The sequence below is a fragment of the Apteryx mantelli genome, chromosome 3 (genome assembly GCF_036417845.1).
Source record: "Apteryx mantelli isolate bAptMan1 chromosome 3, bAptMan1.hap1, whole genome shotgun sequence".
Classification (NCBI taxonomy): domain Eukaryota; kingdom Metazoa; phylum Chordata; class Aves; order Apterygiformes; family Apterygidae; genus Apteryx; species Apteryx mantelli.
Window position 1 is genome coordinate 109,455,169 of NC_089980.1, and position 22,989 is coordinate 109,478,157.

A 22,989-nucleotide genomic window follows, 5' to 3' on the forward strand; every position below is an offset into this window, starting at 1 on the left:
CCTTTTGGATAGATGAGAACTGTGTAAAAACAGCATGAAATCTGTACCAACGTCTGAAGTTATGGAGTAGTTTCCATATTCTAGCCCCACAGACTAGAGTAGAGCGAGAGAACGCCTGAGTAATAAGTACATCAGCAAAGAGGATTTCTGCACTTTTTGGCAAAAGCAGGTGCAAAATCTGAACAGAGAAACAGGTGGGATTTCAACTTTTAAGTTAGTTTTTGTTTTATAATGAAAGATGTATGAGAAAAGAAGTACAGAATTTTAAATGGAATCCTCTTGGTAGAATACTCAGGAGAAGTGGATGGTTTACATCACAAAAGTAGAGTAAGACTGCAGATTTCTAATGTGTGAATATACACAGTTCATTTGATGTAAAAGGAGACGTTTTGCTTATGGTAAGAACTGGAGGACCTAACAAAGATTTTTTTTTTTTTCTTACACAGTCCCAAAAGTAACCTTATTCTCTGGAAAGTAAAAACCAAGGGCTCTTTTAGTTTTTGTCTTAGAGATAAACAGTATCAAGTGTAGATACTGTTTTTATCCATCGTCTAGGTAATTCTCTCTTGATTATGAGATGTAACTGTTGCACTTAAAGGATTAGGAAGATGATAAATAATTTCAAACTGACAGGGATTAATTGTAAAGTTTAGTATGCCATTTTCTTTTGTGGACATCACTTACAATCATTCTGAATTTCTAAGATGTCTGAAGGCATTTAGTGTAACAGTGATACCAGGCAGATTGTTTGGCGGTCCCTTCAGGTCCCTTTGCAGGGAAAGATCCTTTTAAAAACTAGTTCTTTTAAAAACTGTTCTTTTTTTGACAGCTCTGATTGCTAGTTAACTAGTGTTTTAAGCCATTTATCTCATTCAGACATGTCTTCTCAGTTAGCGTTGCCATTAACTTTCTGTTTAACTCTACGTCATGAAAAAAAGTGGGAAACCTTCCCAAAATCCTTGTTTGGAAAGCCTCTACCCCAGCCACAATGTATTTTCTTCAGATTCCAAACTGTATTTAAACCAAGGACACTACTAATCAAGTAATACACAAACAAATATATTTGCTTGGAAGCAGCAGAAATTTGCTTTTTCACCACAGAAAAATCCCATACAGGTTGTTATTTTGGAAGATGCCCTGTCTTTGTGTGCTTGAATCTTATCTTCATGATTCATGCAAAATCTTTGCTACAGAATATTTGTGTGAAGGCTTCCTTTGCACTGTAGGTTCTTCTGTACAGGAAATTATTCTAGACAGTGCTTACACCAGATAATTCTGAATATGAACTTAATTTTTCAGCATAGAAATTACTTTAAATGTATATTTTGAAATGAATTCTCCAAACAGAGCTACCTATGAGTCTGAATCTTCCCCATCCTTTTAGCTGCCAGTTCACACATTAAAATGTTATCAAAGAAGAATCTCGCATTTATATTTTGCCAGTGACTACATCACATACAAAGCAGGAGGGGGGTTCTGGGACCCCTTTTAGCATATAGTTTGTGAATCATCTATTTTAGGTTTTGAGTTGTGGAATTCTCTCATAGGCTACATGCCATATATGATATCTATCAAATTTCCTGATCCTGTTTTTAATCAGAGTTTCATTTGTGTGACCTTCAAAACATCACTGAGTTTTATGTGGCATGACAGTGGTCTGTAGCATTATTAATGATTCATTCCTTATTTATATTTTAAATATTCATGCCAGCATCTGTTTTCATAATGCTTATTACATTAACAGACCCTAGACCACTGTGACTCAGAAAGGAAAAAGAAAATGTGATGCTGTATTCACCTATCTTACACCTCCTTTATTGGGCACCATTCAGGAAGTTAATACTGTGAATGATAGAAGAGTGTTTTTAACATTCACTGAGCGCCTTTGATGCTGTTTTTTGCCGCCGTGCATGTCTGCATAAGAATTCCCAAGTTAGGTGGGGAGAGAACACATACTGTCACACGGACAGCCGGTGGGCGCCTGCTACTCAACAAACAATGATGAAGGAAGTGGAAATAATGCTCATCACCTTCTTAATTGACTGCTTTAGTATTTTATTCATAAGACAGCCCCACATTTTCACTGCAAAGTCGTCTAGCAGAAGGGAAAGCAGGGAGATACAGAAGACTATACTCGGTACTGTATGTAAGACCTTCACCAGAACAGGCTGCTACATTATTTCATAACACCATGGCTTCCCTTTTTAGGAGCAATGACGTCAGCCTTATTTGTAAAGACAGCTTGGTAGGGCACTAGTGTGAATATTATTCATGTTTAAAAGTACAGCTGCAGTCTGGACTGTTTTCATATGCCCAAGATATAAAGAGGGATTCAGCAGCTGATGTACCTGCCCAGTATTAGTTTTGGGACTGTTCAGAGAGATAGCATACATAGTGGTGAACCGAGCAAGGCGTACTGAAGACAGAGACATGCAGTTAAATTGCAACACTGGCCAACCTCCTTGGGCAAGTTTGGGCTTTTGCAAAGTTGCAACTGCAGTAAATACACTGTGTTTACTTATAAATACACAGAAGATAAAACTGAGTTGCCATTTTCAGTGATCTGTGTGCCCTTTCTAGGTAAAAGTAATTACTATAAATTATTAGGAACAAACATAGCTACTGTGCAAGCCTTACAGTAACATCCTGATACAGTATTTCACTTGTAACTGGGGGAGAGATTGTTTTCAGGACGAGTGTAGTTTTAATCTTAGAACTCCATGAGAATTTCTCCAGAAACAGGAGGAAGCACACTCTTTTGAGAGTCCTTGTCACCAAATCGCCTGATTATCACTTCTCCAGTATTGGGGCTGTGCTAAGCAAATTTGAGCTGAATTGCTAAATCAGAATGTTGGATCCGTGCCTAACACAAGAACAAATTATTCAGATAGAATTCTATTACCCTTCTACTAAGTTAGATAGCAAACATGCATTCTTATTACAAGTATATGCATAGAATACAGAATGTTACTGTGAAGTCCCACTTTCAAACACCACCAAATAGTCAAGTAATCTGTGCATCTTTCTAGTCAGAGAACAATCTTGCTTAAGTGACTGATTTGGCATTGTGGGGGGAAAAGAGGATAATTACTGACCTTTTTTTTCTTGCATTATAAAAACAATTAAAACCATGTGCTTTCAGTGTGCAGTTCTTACAATGAATTGAAAGATTTTGATCATTGTGCTATTCCTGTCTTTATTATTTGTTCTGAATAATGTGGAGATAACTGCCTTCTGGAGTAACTTACAATACTATAAAGGATATTTTTAAAACCATACTATGTACAGGCTGTGACCATTGATATTAGCTGTGATCTTTAAAATAGCTGAGGTTAAAATTAGTTCAGCTCTGTTCAACGTCTAGATGTAAGAGACTCTGAAAATAGCAAGTTTTTCCTGAGTTTGGGGGAGAGGGGGCAAGATTCAAAATTGTCTCAGTTCTTTGCAGTCTATATATGTGTGAACAGCTATAGGTAAATGGTTATTTTTAAATGTATAGTAATCAACTAATTTATCAACTGGTTTATATATACTTCTAAGAAAAAAATTCCTCTCATAATATATATATGTGTGTGTGTGTGTGTATAAATAAATAAATAAATAAACAAACATACAGCACCCACTGCTCTTGCTGCATGTGTGAACTATTATTTTCTAGAAAATAAATTATGGGCGTTCATTTGTAGGCAGATGAATATTTCTTCAAAGAATGAGCAAGCAGAGTATCAAATTAAAACAGAAATGCTCAGAACTTCCAGGATTTTGCTGCTCATCTTCATCTGCAGACAGCTTAAGTACTTCTGGTGTTAGAACCGAACAGAGTAAATGCTTCACAGTTTTGATTATATTCTCATTCTTACAGGCCTTGAACTGAGCTGAGCTGTATTACATATATCTTATCTCTAAAAATACTCCTGAAATTGTTTTAATATCAGCAATTTTTCCATTATGTAGTGCACTTGCATTTTCTGGTTGAAATATTGGTGGAATTCATTTATCAGTGATGCTAGTAAGAGAAGCATTTAATATGACCCTCTCAGTGGTAATTGCCAAGACAAGAAAACTGTAAAGATTTTCAAGTAGATTGGGTCAGTTAACCTCTCTTATATAACAATCTTCAGTAGTCTTGCTTTTACAGAAGTTGTTTCTGTCAGTCTAATTTAAACATCAGTGGAAGATACCAAAAGATGCTTTCACACAGGGCCCCAGCAAAGATTTGCTAAAGGAAAAGATATTAAAGTGGGCCTTGACAGATGTTTGAGGGCAAAAGACAGAGGAAGTTTGACATCTGAAAGTAGGTAGGTAAAACTGGCAAGTAAAGTGTTGCTCACAGGCAAGTAAAACAGTAGAGAAAAGCCATGTTGCAAATACAGTGTCCTATGAGCATGGAGTTATTAAATTCAATCAGTGTAAGGGAAGAGGAGGAAACCCAGAAATTTTAGATTAACAGTTAATAAATATGGAGCTTTAAGATACTGAAATAGACATATGTATTATCTACATAAATAACTGTATTTCCAGCAATACAGTGTAGTTACAATTGTTCTGGTAACACAGTTCATAGCCACAATTTTAGGTCATTCTGGGAAGTAGAGTCCAGACTACTCAGACTGGGCATCTGTAAATGGTCATCAATTTGGCTGTCAGAATGTAGGCATCAAAAATATCAAAAATGGGGGCTTCATTTTAGGCATTAAAATTGAACATCTTTTGTGAATATCATCCTAAATTAATTTCAAAGTAATTCAGGAATTCTCTGAATTCAAAGATAAAGGCACATGTGTTACAGTTGTCCAAACTGCTATGCCTGTGAAAAAAAAGGTACTTCTGATTTTCATTTAGTTTGAAATGGACTCATCCAACTTATACTTTTGAAAGATAGTTGGAACAGAAGTATTTCATGGACATGTACCATATGTCAGTGTGAGGTATAGTCCATATTGCTGGGCATAGTGCAGCATGGTAGTCCTTCCTCTCCAAGGCAAACTCTCCAGAATCTCTTTCATTGGCTCAAATGAGCCATAAAAAAAGGGACAAATCTAGAGCTGTATTTGATGGACTTCAATGGGTTTTCTTTAATGTTAACAATTTAGGATTTTTAAAGTAAATTTTTCCTCCCCCGAAGTATTTAGAAAAGTGTGTTTTAAATATATATAAGAATTAGATATTTAATGATACCTGCCTATATATTTATCAATATATATATATAATTGAAATTATTACTAACCCTGAATATGATCTGCTGTTATCTTTGGATATATACAAGTTACATGCCCGTTTTTTTTTCAGTGTCCAAATACTGCAAATAATTAAAAAAAAAAAAAGTACTATGTGTAGTCTGTGGGTGTGTGTATATACTTTTTAAAATATTATGTATTAGAAAAAAGATGAGTAAAAAAGATGCTGTATTTTAAGCTGTATCTTAAACTTACAGGCTAGGACTACATACCTTGAAGAGAAAAACCACCATATATAAATAGATTGAGAAAGGCCTTTTACAAAATGACGTGACACAAGTAAAAATGGTAAAACAAAGTGCAAGCCAAGAAGAGAGATTCCAGGGTCTAATGTATGGTTCCTGGGCGTGAATAGTTATCCAGTATTGGAGTTGTGGGATGGTTGCTCTGAAGAAGGGAGCTAACTCCTATTTGTTTGCAAGATATTTATACATAGATATGCACGTTTGTATATGCACTCATGCAGAGACAGACAGACAGACACACGCGCGCACACACACACACACACACACAGAGTCTTGTTTTCCTGAACATAAGAGAAAAAAGGGAGGATATCTGTGTACATATTTACTTATATGCAGACATATAGTAGCATATACAATCATCTTTCCAGTTCATATTCTGCCAAAAGAAGCTATTTTTCTCCACTTGTTCCCCAAATTATACTTGTAGGTGCTTGTTCTAGTTCTGTGATTCTATCACATGCAAAATTTTAGAAATCAATACCCCGGGCCTTGTACCTGTGTCAGACTTTGTGAAATCCTCCTTTTTAATTTTTTTTTTAATCTGTGGGTGAATTCGTACTTACTGGGTAATTTAAAGTTGAAGTGACAGTTTCTTTTGTTTCATTCACAGTCTCCTCTTCTGCATTAGCCAGTTCCTGTTTACCCAGATGCTTTTCTTTTACCTGTAATATCATGTCTCTTTGGCTGTCCTGATAACACTAGATTGCATAAAAATTAAATGAACACATGTATGGGGTCAGCATACAGTAGAATTAGAATCCTTAATTCCAGCTATTTTATATTAAGGGTCACAACTGAAAAGAATCAGATATAATAAGTAGCTGATAATATTCATTTTCTTGTAGTTTTCTTGTTCATTTTCTTGTAGTAGATTGGCTTTTATAATACTTAGTATTTAAAGACAGAAAAATAATTAATGGCTTACAAAAAACTGGTTGAATTTTATAGTGGTTTTGATGATGCTGTAAGTAAAATGCATATAAAGAAACATAATAAACCTGAACCAGTCCATTATTATTACAAGCACCACAGAGCATAATACCTTTCATAAAAGGAACAAGAATCATTTTAAAATTTTTAAAAAAGGAGTTTTCCCTGCACTTCCCATATATTAGGTCTCTATTACAGAACATTGCTATTTGTATGATTAGGAATCTCTGGATTTCAGTCTGTGTGGTATTCATGGATACCTTACACCTATCTGGTTTCTAAAGATCTGTGCTGTTCACATACATCCTTTTTGGAAAATCATTTGAAAAATGTGTTGTGTAAGAAAATCTGGTACATATTGATTTTTTGTTGTTTGTTTCTAATTGCATTTTATAACTCCTGAACAGAATGGAGAACTGAAAAATAAGAGAAAATGCAGGCAATTGTCCCCTTTACGGGGTGCGCAGAGAGGGTAAGCACAAGTCTCACTGTACACAGCCAAAAGGGGTACCCATTCTCATGTGAACTACAGAGTGACTTTTCAGCCTAAAGGAGTTAAAAATCAAAACATGGATCAACAGACCAGACTGATGCATGTGTAGGAAAAGGAAAGCTATGCACTAATGGTGGAAAAAGGGAAGGAACTTCATGGAACTTCATGGTTCTGGGGTCTGAATTTTTCTCTGTAAGGGAGCTGACTTGCACGTGCGCATTCGTGCATATGTGCATTGGGTACATTTAGATTGGCAATACAGATATTGTGAGCAGTATAGATGCTGTGAGATATTATAGGAGCTCTAAAATTGCCAAGCTTTTCTTTTGGAAGAATTTTGCAGTGTATTCAAATCTGTATCTCTGTGTAAGCATGACACAGGAATAGTAACAAGGGTTTATTCATAACTGTTGTTTTTCTTTGCTTGAAAGCCGCCTATGGGCTCCACTGGAAACAGTTCTGGATGTTAACCATGTTTTATTGCATGGCACATTAGAGAACATTTCAACTTTGAGAGAAAAACATAACTATAATTCTCTGCTAGTCATGTAACACAGAATTCTGACAGAATAAAACACAGGTTCACTATAACTGTGGGTACATTAGGTGGAACCAAAGGTGAGACATATCACAATGTAAGAGCATTGCATCTGCAATAGAAATAGAAATAATGGATAAAAATCACTGCTCTGTTCTCTCTTTAAGGTACTTCAGTTGAAAAGACTAAGTAAAACAGATAGAAAAACATGACACTCATTTGAAAATAAACTAAAAACTTTAAAATACTGATTACAAATAGAAAGAAAATGAAATAAGTTATCGTATTTACAGGAATAAAGAATAAAACTTAAAAATTACTTTGCTATGACTCTCTGGGACTCTCTGGAATCATTGGCCACATTATAGAATGCAAAAGAGTCATTAACATGACTCATTAAATGCAAAACCTCAAGGAAGTGCAACTTTTGGAGATGAGATAGAGAAACACAGAAATGTAAAAAAAAATGGAAGTTGAGATATCTTCAGCATATGAAGAGTTGAAAAAAACACTGCTACTTGCATAGACCACCTGAGACAGGAGACTCTAAAAGAGGCAGAAAAAAGGCATCAGGCCACTAATATTATCCATTCACCCTGCTTTTAGATTCTGGCAGAGTTCACAAAACTGGGAAGGCATGAACTCTTTTTAACAGTTAGGAAAGACAGCATGCTTCCACTGCAGTAAGTTACCTGTTTCAATTTATGACCACTGTCTCTCATCCTCCTGCCGTGCATGTCTAAATAGCTTGGCTCCATCTCCTCCATAACCCTCCCAGTTAATAACTGGCAGGCTGCTGTTAGGTCCCCCCAAAGCTGTCTCATCTCCAAGCTAAACAAGCCCACCTCCCTCAGCCTCTCCTCACAGGGCATGGGCTCTAGTCCTCTAACTGTTCTCATGGAGGCAATATTTCATTTTTGAAGAAAAATATTCACACTGGCTCATATAACCTTTCTATTAAGGAGACAAATATCAGAGAGCAAGTCAGGTCATTAAAACTGTGCATACATACTGTTAGTATGGAGAAGGTAATGCATATCTAGAAAAACTGAACAAACACAACTGTAGAGTAAAAAGAGTGAATGAGGCAAGTGCAAACAGCATTCAAGTGTTTGAAATGATTTAAAGGTATTAAGTGCATAGGTTGGATACACTGTACACTGTAGTTTTGATCAAATATTTAACTATAATTGACAACAGAGTCATTGTTTGAAAATCTTCTCCAGGGTGTTGAATACTAATATTTTATTAAAGACATAAATTCCAGTTAGAAGTGGAACTCCCACTAAGCAGCTTTCACGCTATGAGAGATTGCTTGCGAAAATCTCCTCCTCCCTTTTTTCAATAGTCAACTTCATGATTAAGTAATGTTATTGAAATATTTAATTTTTGTCCGTGTATTTTCCATCTGCAAAGTGGTTCCTCAAAAAGTGAAGAAATAAGGCCCAAGTTAGAGTTTCATAGTAAACTATCATTGTTGAGGTTGCCTCATGCCATCCTAATCAGAGGACTGAAGACTTACTTATAAATTAAGAATGAAATAACCAGATTCAAGATCATTGTGGAATTATTACCAGTGCTAATCTCTCGAGAAGTATTTGCTAAACTTTGATATTCTACAGGTATTTTTGTAAATTAAAAGAATGGTTTGTATGAATAATGATAGAAGAGAGAAATGATGGGCAGTGCTAATTAAGTATAATTATATTTTCCTGAGTTACTGTCTGTAAGTAGTTCTTAGCAGAGTTTGTACTGCTCTTTTCTTCATGTGAAGTGTCGGTGGTTGCGCAGCTTGTCACTTCTATACCACTATGTTTTGTTGAAAGAAATTCATCTTACTCTACAATGTTGGCAATCTTTTTGTTATCAGTGGTTTCATGATATGCAGATTAGATTATAGTAACCTGGAAGACTGAACTGTGCCACAGATTACAGAACTGTGGTTCTCACTGAAGCTAACAACTTTTACCACATACATAACAGCAGTTCAGACAGTTTTCTTGCAATTCTGTACTGGGCCACCTGCAGTCCTTTGGCACAAAGAATGTCTTTACGGGATTTATGCTACTTATCACACAAAGAAATGAGGTTGGTCAGGCATGATTTGCCCTTGGTAAACCCATGCTGGCTGCTCCCAAACACCTTCTTGTCTTTGATTTGTTTAGAAATGGCTTCTAAAAGGATTTGCTCCATAATCTTGCCAGGACTGAGGTGACACTGACCAGCCTGTAGTTTCCTGGATCCTCCATCATGCCCTTATTGAAGATGGGTGTGACATCTGCCTTTTTGCCATGACCTTTCAAAAACTGCAGAGACTGCTCACAATATCAACAGTCAGCTCCTTCAACACCCATGAATTCACCCCATCTGGCCCATCTCATGCATGCCCAAGTGGGTTAAATGATGCCTAACTCTTTCTTCCTCTACTGTGGGTACTGCTTCATTCCACAGACTCTGCTAGGAGGCTTAGGGACCTGGGAGGCCAGAGGACAAGCCCTACCAGTGAAAACTGAGGCAAAAAAGCCACTGAATAGCTCTGTTTTGTTCCTGTCACTTGTGACTAGTGCCCTTGCCCCATTAAGCAATTGCCCACACTCTCCTTAGCCTTCCTTTTGCTACCAATGTACTTATAGAAACCTTTTTTTCCTTCACCTCCTTTGCTGGTTTCAACTCCAGCTGAACTTTGGATTTCCTGACTCCATTCCTACAAGTGCAGGCAGTGTCCTCATGTTCCCCCAAAGTAGCCTGCCCCTGCTTCCACTTTCTGTTTATTTCCTGTTTGTGTCTGAGCTTAGACAGGAGCTCCATATTGATCCATGCAAGCCTTCAGCCACATTTGCCCAAACTTCTGCACATTGGCATGGACATTCTTGTGCTCTGAGGAGGCTGTCCTTTAAGATTAGCCAGCCTTCCTGGGCCCCTTTGCCCTCCAGGGCTGTTTCTCACGGAATCCTGCCAAGCAGGTCCCTGAAGAGGCTAAAATTTGTTCTTCTGAAGTCCAGGGTTGTAATTCTGCTATTTATCTTACTCACTCCTCTTGGGATCTTTAACTCTGCAGTCTCATTGTAACCACAGTCAAGGCTGTCCTTGACCTTTATATCATCTAACAGTTCTTTCTTTTTTTGAGCAGCATCTCCTCTAGTTGGTTCATCAGTAACCTGCATCAAGAAATTGTCTTTGATACCACTTCAAGAAATCTCCTGGATTGCTTACACCCAGCCATATTGCCCTTCTAGCAGATTACCAAGGTAACTGTGAGTACATGGGCCTGTTACTGTGAGGCTTCCTCTAGTTGCCTAAAGAAGGATTCATTTGCATCCTCCTCTTGATCTGTAGCAGACACTTACTACAACATCATCTGTTTTGGTCTGTACTCTAATCCTTACCCACAAGCTCTTAACTACTTCATCACTTGCCACAAGGCAAAGCTCCATGCATTTGAGCCACTCCTTTGCATAGAGCGCAACCCCTTCTCCATGTCTGCCCACCCTACCTTTTCTGAAGAGCCTGTATCCCTCCATTGCAGCACTTCAGTCATGACAGCTATCCTATCGTGTGTCCGTAATCCCAATGAGGTCGTAGCTCTGCATCTGTGCATGGACTTCTAATTCCTCCTGCTTGTTCTCCATATGTGTGCATTGGTATACAGGCATCTGAGATGGACACCCCCTCTCCCCCAGTCACGCTACTTTTACAGGGGAACTGTGAGAGCTTTCCCTGTCATGCTGTTCCCCACATACATCTGCCCTTATGCCCTCACTTCTCAGGTTATGATAAGCCTACCCCAGCATACCTAGTCTAAAGCCCTCCTCACTGGGTTAGCAAGCAAAAACACTCTTGTCCCTCCTGTCAGATATATCCCATCCCTGCTCAGCAGCCATCGCTCCTCAAAGAGGGTCCCATGGCCACAGAAGCCAAAGCTCTACCTGCAACACCAGCCACACAGCAAAGTGTTGACCTGCTGGATGAGTTCACTGCTGGTTGAGTCTTTCCCCTTCACTGGAAGGATTGAGGAGATACCAGCTGGGCTGCCAGGCTGTCCACCCCCATCCCCAGCTCTCTGCAGTTACTCTTGATATGCTTCTGGTTGCCCCGGCAGTGTTGTCAATGATCAGATGGATGAGAAGCAAGGGATAACAGTGTGTGACCTGGGCAAACCTTGCCAGGCCCTCTGCACCCTCCCAGATCCTGGCCCCTGACAAGCAACAAGCCCCCTGAGACACTGGGTGGGGTTGGCAGATTGGGGCCTCCCAGCCTGGCAGAAGGGAGTCTCCAATACACATATTACTCGCCTTTCCCCTCTTTGCAGGCACAAGGTTTGGGCTCAGCTGGCTCTGAGGAATCCCCTGAAAGGCCTTGTTTGTCCTCAGCCATGCCCAGGGCACTATACCATGAAGTTGCCAGTCTGCAGGTCCGTCAGGGACCTTTCTCCTGTTGCCAGAGGTCACGACCTGCCAGTCTTCCCCATCCCCCTGCCACCCCCTGCTCGGGTGAGACTGTGGCCTCTAGCCAGCCCTCCTGCCTTGCTTGGCGCCGCTCAGCTTCTTGTCTCCGCAGGCTTCCTGCAAACACCCCCGTCGCTCCCCTCGTTTTCCCCGGCAGTGCGCAGCCGGCCCACGTCTCCGCGTGCCTCCTTCCACTGGCAACTCAGCGCCGCCACCGCGGCGAGAGCACCGGCCCCGCGCCAACGGCCGTGCCAACGGCCGCGCCGCTCCCACGGGGGGCGCCGCCACAGCGCCCCGGCCCGTCCGTGCCCGCGCCCGCCGGCCGCCTGGCCCCGCGGTCCGCCACCACCAGCCCCCCCAGGAAATGGCGGCCGAGGGCGGGGGCCGAGGTGTGTGGGCCCGAAGGTGCGGTGGGGAGGGTGAGCGGGGGAGGGTTGTTCAGCGGCAGATAAGCAGTGTGGGACGACTCGCTGCCTTAACAATCAGTAGGTTTTAGAACAAGGAGGGTGTGTTTTAGACGGTGCCGTGCATTAACAGTGTTTGCGTTTTGCGTGTGTTTGCACTTACGGTTTTGGCCTCCCCATTAGATAAGCTCAGAGGAGATAGTTCTAGTGGATGTCCAGCATGCTGGGCTGTAGGCTGTGGCTTGGGAAGGCACCGCACTGTTACGGCTGGAAGCTGCACGGCCAGTCCAGGAGGAGGATTGCTCTTGGCTGCTGTTTCCTTAAGCACCTGCCGTTGGCTGCTGCTGGAAGCAGCCTGTCGGGCTCGATGGTTCAGTAGCTGACCCAGTGAAACAATCATTCTTACAATGCTTTCATTTCACTTTTCTAAAACTTTTTAAAATAGTAAATGATGTAAAAGATGTGTGTCCACAAGAGGAAAAAATGATAGCTTTATCAATCAGATTTATAATTTTATCTACAGTGTGACATAATAAAAAGAGAGTATCAGTGGAAGGAACAAAAGCATTTGTTACAACCTGCTCTGTGCCTGAACCTGTGCAAACTGCAGAGTATGCATTAGACATAAATATCCAGAGACAGAAGCTTCATCATCCAGAAGGCTGAGGAACATATTTAGAATGTTGATTATCTCCACCTGCCTTTGAAAAAGGTGACTTAAAGCCTTCCAGTTTTCAAGAAGTTTTAAATTTGAAGCTTTCAATCATTAAGCTCAGCCCATTGAAGCTCAGGTTGGAATTGAGGAAATGCACTAGATACAGGCAAGAGCTAATGAAGAGGCAGTCGACTAGGTTGCAGAACTGTCCGCGTACGCGCTTACTGCTATGGCTAGGTCTCAAACCTTTTAACATTTCAACATTAATGGGAATTCTTGTAAACAGAAGAAAGTGGAGAGCTGTACATACACAGGGGAACAAGCTACAACTGAAAAGATTTTATAGGCCAAAGGGCTTTCCTGCTTCTTAGGAAAGCAAGTGTTAGACATTCACAATGAAAGATAAAATGCAGTTTTTTGGTTTTTGTTTTCTTCTGAAAAGCTTGGGTTATGAGCACTCTGCTTCAGGACAAATAACAATCTAGGAAGACAACTCCAGAGGTCAAATGAAAAAGCTGCGTGTAAGTGCAGTAGACAGATTATAAGCAAAGCTTATGTTCTATAAAAATGGATTGTGTATTGTTACAAATAATGTGAGAATCTTTATAGGAAACACAAGGGTGTTTTTTGTTAATAGCTGTTGTGTGAAGAAACATAGCCATTTGTGTGATTCAAGCAGCACATTTTCATTGGTTTCACAAAACCCTGGAGCTCACTAAATGTTCTTGAGTGCTTTCTCTCATTAACTCTTTCCATATATATGGACATAGAGGACTGTTGCAATATTTTTACTACTGAGCTGCTTACTTTAAAAAGCTTTCTCATTAGCATCATGAATATATTTCCCATAGGAAGCCAAACTTGGCCCAAACCCTTGGAATAATGGAGTGTATTGCCTTGCAAGGTAGCATCACTTGTGGCCATAGGAAGTTAAAAGGATGTTGGGGAGAATAAAGCATGGCGGTTTTCTGCAGTACTCTGCATGCTCAGTATAATTGTACATAGAAAGCTGAAGGTAGACACCAACAGCTTTTGCTTGTTTGGTGTTTTTTGAAATTTGATAAAAGATCCAGTTCTGGCCTCACATACCAGAGTTGGATTATACTTTCAGGAATCTTAAGTAAACTGCTTTGTTCCCCCCTTTTTCTTTTCTCCCCCCATGTTCAGATTTCACTTCTGTATAGTGAAATATTGAAATAGTGTATATTTCTAGGTGGCCAGGTGCTTTATGTCAGCAAAGCACCAAAGACCTAACTTTGACCTAACCTCACATACCCACTTAAATGCATGTGCTGAACAGTGCAAAAAACTGAGAAGGGAAAGAAGGAATCAGGACTGCCAGAAAGAGATGCCGGTGCAGCCTTGCTGTCTTTCAGCCATGCTGAGCTCCTAAATGGAGTCAAGAAAAAGAGTTGGTTAGATGTCAGCATCTCAGGAGTGTGGGGAGAAGCAAGTGAGTCCATGGAAAGAGCAAAACCACATGCAGGGGCAATTTAGGGTGAATGAAATGAGGGAAAGGATTAGTGCTCAGTAGAGAATTCAGGAAAGCAAACTAATAGGAGGTAAGGTTTGGAGGAAATCCTCTAGAGCAGTATCTGCCTTTTCTTAGAGAAATTGTCCTGCCTATAAAAAACAAGAATTTTTATGTGCAAGTTTTGTATATTTTTAATTGTTTCTGAAATTTACACATACTGGTGGATTTTTCAAAGCGGAATTTAAAACATTTAAAAGCATTTTAAATTATGAGGTCATCTTTATCACATCACTGTTCATTGATTAGTATTGCTTGAAATTTTTGGTTTCTTTTACTGCATGTTGTATGTATGTGTATATAAATATGTGTGTGTGTGTATATAGATATATATAAAAATATGTATATAACTGGCTTGTAGCTGTTTTTCACTTCTTGGCAATTTGTTAGCAAGAGCTCTGTTCAGAATTTGACTACAGTGACTCCAAACCTAACTTTCTAAACAACTTATTAATAGGGCAATATTAAAAGTATGTAATTTATCCCATTATGTCTGATGTTCAGAATTTAAACATTCATGGTTATGTATTTGCTGTTGTAGTTTGTGTTAGAACAGATGAAAATTTTACCTGTTATGGAAGATAGAAATGTGATCTGTGACCTTCCAAGATACTCAGAATCGTTGCTGTATAAATGATTCAGTGAAATTTGAGACAAGCAAATAGAATCATTCACTTACTGTGTTGTGCATTGTATCTAGGTTCATATTGTTGCACTGATTTTTTTTTTAACAAGACGGGTGAGTTGTTAATATTTCTTTGAATTTATTTCAATTGGATAAAGTTGATCCAGGAAATAATTGTATGCTGTGTGATTCTTCAAGGGAAACTAAAGCATATTTCTGCTTGTGCAAAAATTGAAATATCGCAGTGGTGCTAAAATAAAATGACTGAACAAGTAAAGTACTTCTCTCATGTTACATGTGTGGAAGAGCACACTAATTTTTAATTCTTTATGAGCAGATAGACGTACTGATCTGATGCTCAATTTAAACACTGGCAAGTAAATGATTAAGAGATGCATGAATATATGTTTGAGATGGGGCCTGGGCTACTAACTTCTTGGCATCTGTGCATGTACAAGTACCTGTGTGCATGTTGAATATCCTCTTCTTGTAAAAGCACAATATGAGAAAGGAAGGGAGGGCGGGAGGAAGAGAGAGAAAGAGGAGAAGAAAGAAAGAAGGGAGGGAGGGAAGGAAAGAAACACTTTTTAAGTGTACTCCTCTGTCATCTGATGTGTTTGCAACCATGTATTTGCATAGCTTCTCCATTTAAGTAGGAGTTGCGTCTGCCCTTGCCAGGTATGGCACAGAGTGCAGAAGATAATAGGGATCTAGATTAATAAACAGACAAGCTAAATGTAGTCAGAACGGAAATGTTCATTCCCCAGCATTCACCCTAGCAAGCATTAACATCCTTGTGTTCATTTTGGATAGAAACAGTTGACGTATTTGATTAAGATGCCACTTTCTTAATTAAGTTGCTGAATGTCTTCCTCCCTCTCTATACTTTGTGGTCATTTCTGCAAAGACATTCAGACTCATTCTTTAATGAATGTATTCATTCTTGCAGCAAAAAATATTTATTTGAATGCCTAACTTTGACAAAACTGACTTATGTGGAGCCAAAGATTTCCTCAAAATTATACTTCTTAGCTGCTAGATATTTTCCAAGTACCTTCACAGAGTATTGTAAAGAACTCATCTTCATAGCTTTTCCTTTCAGGCATTGATCCTAGTTGCCTGGTTAATATAATTTGGCCTAAACCTTTATGTTCAGTTTTAGAAATTCTCAGAGTTAGTCTTTTAAAGAAGAAAAGTAACATAAATGTTCAGATTCATAGCTGTCTGCTTGACAGATGTAAAAGAATATCCTGTATCTCTGCTAGCATTTGCAGAATAAGAAATCACTCTGAGGGAAGAAGAAAAAATGTCTTTGTACACTTATTTTATTTCTCTTAAATTGCATTTACAGATTTCAGTGATGCTCGCTATTATGGTGATTCTTACTTGGAATTTCAAGGCTTGCATTTGAACACACAAAACTTCATCCACTTGGAATTTAAGACCTATAATCCTCATGGACTCCTTCTGTATATTGAACAGAGTCCAGAAACAGTAGGGCATTTTTTAATTCAGCTCTTCATCAAAAATGGCACCTTACAGGTAAGGCATCAAAATACTCTAATGGTGTGGAGGAGGAGGAAGGAAAGTTTGGGCTTTTATAACAATTTCAATAATTTTTTTCTGCTTCCTACTGCAGAAGACAGTATGTGCTATTGAAGGTCTTGATATGCTTTAACAATTTAAGCAAAGCAATTGTCAAACTTGCCATCTGTTAGGGCAAAATCATGTCTCATGGGATTAATATGTCTCACAAGAGGTGGTGCGTGAGGAAATTTGAATCATATAATTGGAATGTCTCATACAAAATGTACACATTAAAAGACAAAAATAAGGAATGTTGTTAGATTTTTTTCTTTGCAGTTGGTAGAAATTAAGGCATTTTATTTTACTTACAAAGCCTGAACCTACTGAACCTCCTCTTGTGCAGCTTTGTTAAAATTATAGTAAGGGAATTGGCTCTGGCACTGAGTGAATTTTGTCATAGAAAACTTTACTATGTGAGGGAAGAGAGTGTATATTGTTACTGTGTGGCTCTAAGTAGAAGCCTTTTACTTAATCTAACATATTCATTCTTAGTTCCATAGGATCACAAAACCCACTTGTCTGGCTTTTCTGGACAAACTAAATAGGAATACATTTGTTTATGAACATAAAGGAGTGGAGTGCATATTGCAGTATATGTTTACCTCTGGCAAATTATTCTTTCCTTTTTAAAGAAAAGATAAAGCTTGGAATAGTGAAGAGACTGATAGATACTAAAGAGGATTTAAAAAGATATTTAAAAGAGAAGCTACTTTTCTTATAGTACATCTTCCTTTTTTCTGTTAGAAATTCCCCAAAGTTTGGCTCTAATATTCTTCTGCAAGGATTGTGGAATGACTATTAGGAACAGTGTTTTTCAGTTATATTGGCCTTCATGTTGTAAAGAACGTGATCGTACATAAAAGGTATATAAATTGCGGATAAATGGAAAAAGAAAAATTAGCCTGTATTTTGTTATATAGTAATTTCTATGTTTTGTTATATTATGATTATCCAGACCAATGAGATTAGTCAGGGCAGGAAGTTATCCAAGGTTTAGAAAATGTTGATGGCTTTAAGTCCGTCTTACTTGTATTCATGGTAAAGTAATGATGCAGAAAAATATTTTTCTAACATATCATAAGCATCATAAAATATGAAAGTGCTTTAATTGACAAAAATCTATTCAGATATCCCAGTGTGCCATGTTAAAACTAATTGAATTCACTTATACATTCGCAAAACTGATCGATTAAATGTAGATTTAAAGCCCAATGAACAAATGGTTCTAAGCTCACAATCAAGCTACAATTACAAGTAGACAAACCATGAAATCAAGTGCTTGTTCACATTAGTATAGGAAATTAAATGGTGTTCCTAAATGCTTAAGCTTGCATGCTACATTACATGTTTGGAAGCGTAAGGAGGCCATAAAATGGTAAGTAAAATTCACCTGTGGCCAATATTAATTTCAGCTGGGTCGCAGATGGTCAACTTCTTTGCAGATCAGGCCCATAGAGTCTGATTGTACAATATACAAAGATGAGAGCATTTTCATGCGGGCTGGGAAACATATGTGTGTGTTTCTGTATTTTTGGTACAATGGACTTTCTGATCCAGCTCTCTAAAGTAACATTAATTTTCCATGATATATATGGTATGTTCCAGATTTTATGAGATCATTTGCTATTTTTAAATTCAAGCTTGTAGCAGTTTGATTATTACAAATTATGTAATAAGAGCATTTTTCCCACTCTGTAGTACCAGTTTTTATGTGATGAAGCAGCAGAAGTCAGAAACATCAATACTACTGCCAGAGTGGATGATGGTCGCTGGTATAAAGTGCAAATTAGGTAAGTTTTATATTTTAGTATTGTCTGTATTTATATTTGCCTGGAAGATCATTTAGGTTGGACAGCTGGTAAATTCCAGTGGTATTATATCTCATTAGCTGTGAGTGAGAACTAACTTTGTGCAGAGAAATCTTATTATGGCAATTTGGGCTATGACACATCTTTGGAAAAAATGTTTGAAACTGTAGTATTGTTAGACAGTGCTTAGCACTTCAGTGATGTGCTTAAAGGAAATAATTTATTTTCATTGATATCATCTATCCATAGCAAACATAAACATTTGGACAGGGAGGCTATTGTGCATTAGTTCCAAGCTACTTAGTCCAGGAAAAAGTTGAATTCTCAACAACAAAAATGTGACAAATGGAAAAATCTTGGGATATAGATAGATAGGCAGAAGCAGTACCATGGCTCCTGTCTTTTCGTCTTGTTACTGACTTGCAACTCATACTAGGATATGTTACTCCTGTAAAAGAAAAAGTAATTGCAACTGAAGCAGGATAAAATGAAAGGAAAATGAGGTAGGTAAGCAGGTTTCTCAGGCTCTTTGTTCCCAAATGATGTTTGTTTCTTTTCATGTCAATGTAATAGGAAAGGAGAATGTATGTTTCAGAATTAGATATAAATACTTACCATTATAAGAAACCATATGAAGGCTGACCATAGCAATTACATTTGGATATCTTATAGGAAATCAGAGGGGAAAAGCACCTGGTTTTGTCTGGAAATAGATGGCAGAAAATCTAGGTGCACTAGGCCTTGTAACCAAACTTGTTGGTGATTCCTTTGTATTGTGAAGCTAAAAAAAATAGTTCTTAATTATCTAGCAAGACTGGCTGTACTTAGTTTTGCATACAAGACACCTGTGCCACCAAAAGTCAGTGTCCTGAGTTGCAGTGTTACAGGTAAAGAGCAAAGTCAGGTGAGAAGAAGAGATGGTATACCAGAAAGAAAAATGAGTCAGGTTTTGGTTTAGCTGGGATTTCTAGAACAGAGCTGTCTAAACACAATCCAGACGTGAGTAGTATATTACCACAGTGTGCTAGTCTTGTTAATAAATTAAATTAGGAAGCTGAATTGCTAATAAGAAGTGGATGCTTTTCAAATACTTGTGAAAAAAAAATCTTTGTGAAGGGGCAATGGTGACCTACCTGTATGTGGTTTTACCAAGCAAATGTACATAGATGTATCTAATGACCAAGTATCAATGCTGTTAGAGTCTGTGACAAAAATTTCCACAAACACCACCCAGAATTGTCATGAGATAAAACATTAAACAGAATGTTACATTTTATATCAAGTTTTAGTATGTAAGTGGGGCAGTGCTAGCATCAGGAAGTCCTATTAAAGATTGTTCGTTTGTTTTGTTTTTTCCTGTTTGCTCCTATGTTTTACTACTGCTGTAGAAACACAGTACAATGTAGTTGCTCTTAATTTGAGAGTATGTTTCTGCTGTGAATGGATTTGTTTCTCTTTCATAACAAGATATGTTCTTGAAATGTCTTATTTTCTTGTTTATATTCCAGATGTATATTTCAAAATGACCTTGGATATTTTATTTTTAGGAGTAACAGTTTATTCCTTTTTTTATTTACTAAGCCTAAGACCTAAATCACAGTTGAAGGGCTAGTGATTATTACAAAGCAAAAAGAATTGAAGGTGTTGCAAGGGTCTGAAGCAGTCTCTCAGCAATATCTAAGGGTTAAATTCCCAGTCTGGATGCTGTCCTAGAAGCAAATACTTGAAGTTTGGATCAGGATGTAGAAGGCTTTGTGCATTCTTGCCCTCTGGAATGCTCTTACCTATACTTGCATTCTCAGTACTGTGAGCCATTGTAAAAGGCATAAAGATTTGATCTGATCAGTTATGTCTGCTTTGGGGTACATCTGAACTAGGGTTGATCACTAAGGATTGTCTTACTCCAAGCTAGCAAGCATCTTACCCCTCAATTTAGGGGTGCTTGGACAACACTCTTACGCTATTCTCTAATGTTAGTCTGCATCACTCCTGGTCTCTTGCCATCAGTGGAACTTCTGAAGTATCACAGAGACCACACTGTCCTTTCATTTATTTGGGTGGTCACCCTAGAATATCAGGGCACCTGCAGGGAGTTCCCTGGTCTCACTCTTGCAATCAGAGGACTGTATACAGGCATGAAAGTCCTTGAGGCCAGCACAGCTAAGTGCATGAAACCTGACAACAATGTGAGCTGAAACAACCTTTTATATGACCCCTCCTATTGCCTCCCCAACCCCGTTCACTTCCCATGGCAACTGGAAAAAGTCAGGACAACCAGCAATGCCTCAACTATAGCAAAAAATAAAAAAATGGGCAGTATGATAAAGCTTAAAAGTAGTAATATTTATTTGGATACAAAACATATTCCCTGCTTTACAGACAGAGGCATGCTGCTGAACCTGTCTTCCCCTCAGTTTGCCTCTATTCTCATCCCCTGAACCTCAGATTGGAATAGTGGCCCAGCACAGGTGCTAACAAAAAATTTTCACACAAAAGTTCTTGCACATTAATAAATAAGCTGGTCATAGTATGAGTGTTAGAGGACCTGGCCAGGTGGACAGCAAAATATTGTGGCGCACTAAGAACATACTATATGTATGGATCACAGAAAACTGAGGTGTCACAGGGTGGCAGGTTTTGCACACAGGCTAATGCTGTGTAGAAGTAGTCACTGAAAGCTACTGGAACTTAGGAACCTGGGTCTGTGGTAATTCTGAACGTGAGCATGTGAATAAAGTATTCCTGTTATTCTTTGCAATGGAAAACTGTGAAGGGAAAGGAAGATAAAAATTCTGCATTACTTCCCTTGAAGCTTGCTTTTCTCCTAAAATGGAAAAGAATTGCAAGTCCTTCTCATAAATGCTGTGGGTTTCCCAAAATACCCATTGAAGATGTCTACCCACTCGCTCTGTGCTATCCGTTCACATCTCTTAGTATGCTTTGAGTTCTCCCTTTCTCTCCTTCACACTCACCGGGTTTTGGGTTTGGTTTTTTTTGCTGTTTCTTTCTTTGGAGTATTCCATCATGCACATCTTCCCAAACCCAATAATTTTCCATTTCTCCCTTTGGTGATCCTAGGAGTCACATAGGAATTCTGTTACGGAGTTCAAATAAGTGATAGGGAAAATGGTTCTTCAGACACAGCTGAGTCCTCTCTTTTGTATGAGAGGAGATAGGCTTCTCATAAAGGAACACGATTTTCTCTAGAGTATTGTGTAACTGGGACATAATTTTTAGTCATTTAGCTAGTTTAATCCATCAGGATACTACTGTTATTCCTTTGTTGTTCGTTTTAAGAAAGAATTAAGATCCTGAAGTTAACAAAAGTTGGAATGCCTGAACCCTCAATGCTGTAAAAGACTTTGAGAAAAGCATGTTTCAGCTGGAGCTGGAGTATTAAAACTGCCACATCATTGCCATTACTCAGAACTGCATTATCTGGCATTATCTAGTGCACTTATTTTATGGATTTTTTTCCCCCAACTCCATCCAGCAGAAAAGAGCTTGAATCTTCAGATCAGTCTATGTCAATAGCTGGAGAGTAGAACAGTTCCATTTCTATTGCCAGTGTTCCTGGTGAGCCTAAAAAGGAAGGAAGGAAGGAAGAAAAGAGGAAAGGCAGGCAGGCAGCCAGGACAGGAGGGAGGGAAGAGGCATCTTCTTTCATTTACAGAGAATGGTGATTATTTCAGGACAGCTCAGCTCCTGAAATAAAATCAGGTCCTGATTTTCTCTGTTGAACCAGAAGGAATGCAGAACATTAATGAGATTCAGAATATGTAATGAGCAGTTGCCAATTAATCACCCCACTACCTTTAACAGATTGGAAATGCTTTTGGAAGATGTTTTAGGATTTAAAATCTGTATGGTACAGATGTCAAAAGGATTTGATTAGAAGTTGCTTCTTATTTTCATTTAATGCTTCTTCTCATGCGCTTGAATTAATTATGCAAATGTATATTCTATAGTGGTAAGTGTAATACCCTACTTTTTATTTATTAACAGTTAAATGTATATTATTGACAAATAGCTAATTTGATAAGCTCAGACTGGAAACATATAGGTTTTCTGAAGCTGACATTTAATTTGATCAACTGTGGTGCAGTATGCCAGTAAATCTTACAATGACTTGGGTGAAAACTTTCAGCGGCTTATTCAGCAGTTTTCTAGAGCTTTGGAAACATTATTTAATCCTCACAGAACTGACTTGCACTGAGATAAGGAAGTTAAGTTTTGAACAATGGTATCTGGGAAGTTGGCAAAGTCAGGATGAGAATGTAGGAGTTACTGAATATTATAACACAGCATATATGAGCAGTGTGGATTTTTCTTAGTTCTGCAGATGTTAAGAATTATGAACAGACATCATGGGTAATAAAAAAAATACAGTGTTGTACTAGCTTGTGGGAAGAAACTATTCATTCTCATCACTTAAGGTATTCCTGGTTGTTTCAAGCGTGACTCTGTGTGGCCCTGTGATGGAAAGATTTT

At 38.5% G+C, this 22,989-nt stretch overlaps 1 protein-coding gene across 1 annotated transcript in view; it reads left to right on the plus strand.

Moving 5' to 3' along the window:
* Nucleotides 1-22,989, plus strand: part of EYS (eyes shut homolog) — a 956,188-nt gene that overhangs the window by 612,368 nt on the left and 320,831 nt on the right. The window contains exons 32-33 of the mRNA XM_067294141.1: nt 16,455-16,645; nt 18,389-18,480. Coding sequence (XP_067150242.1) covers nt 16,455-16,645; nt 18,389-18,480 — 283 coding nt within the window. The remainder of the gene's footprint in view (nt 1-16,454; nt 16,646-18,388; nt 18,481-22,989) is intronic.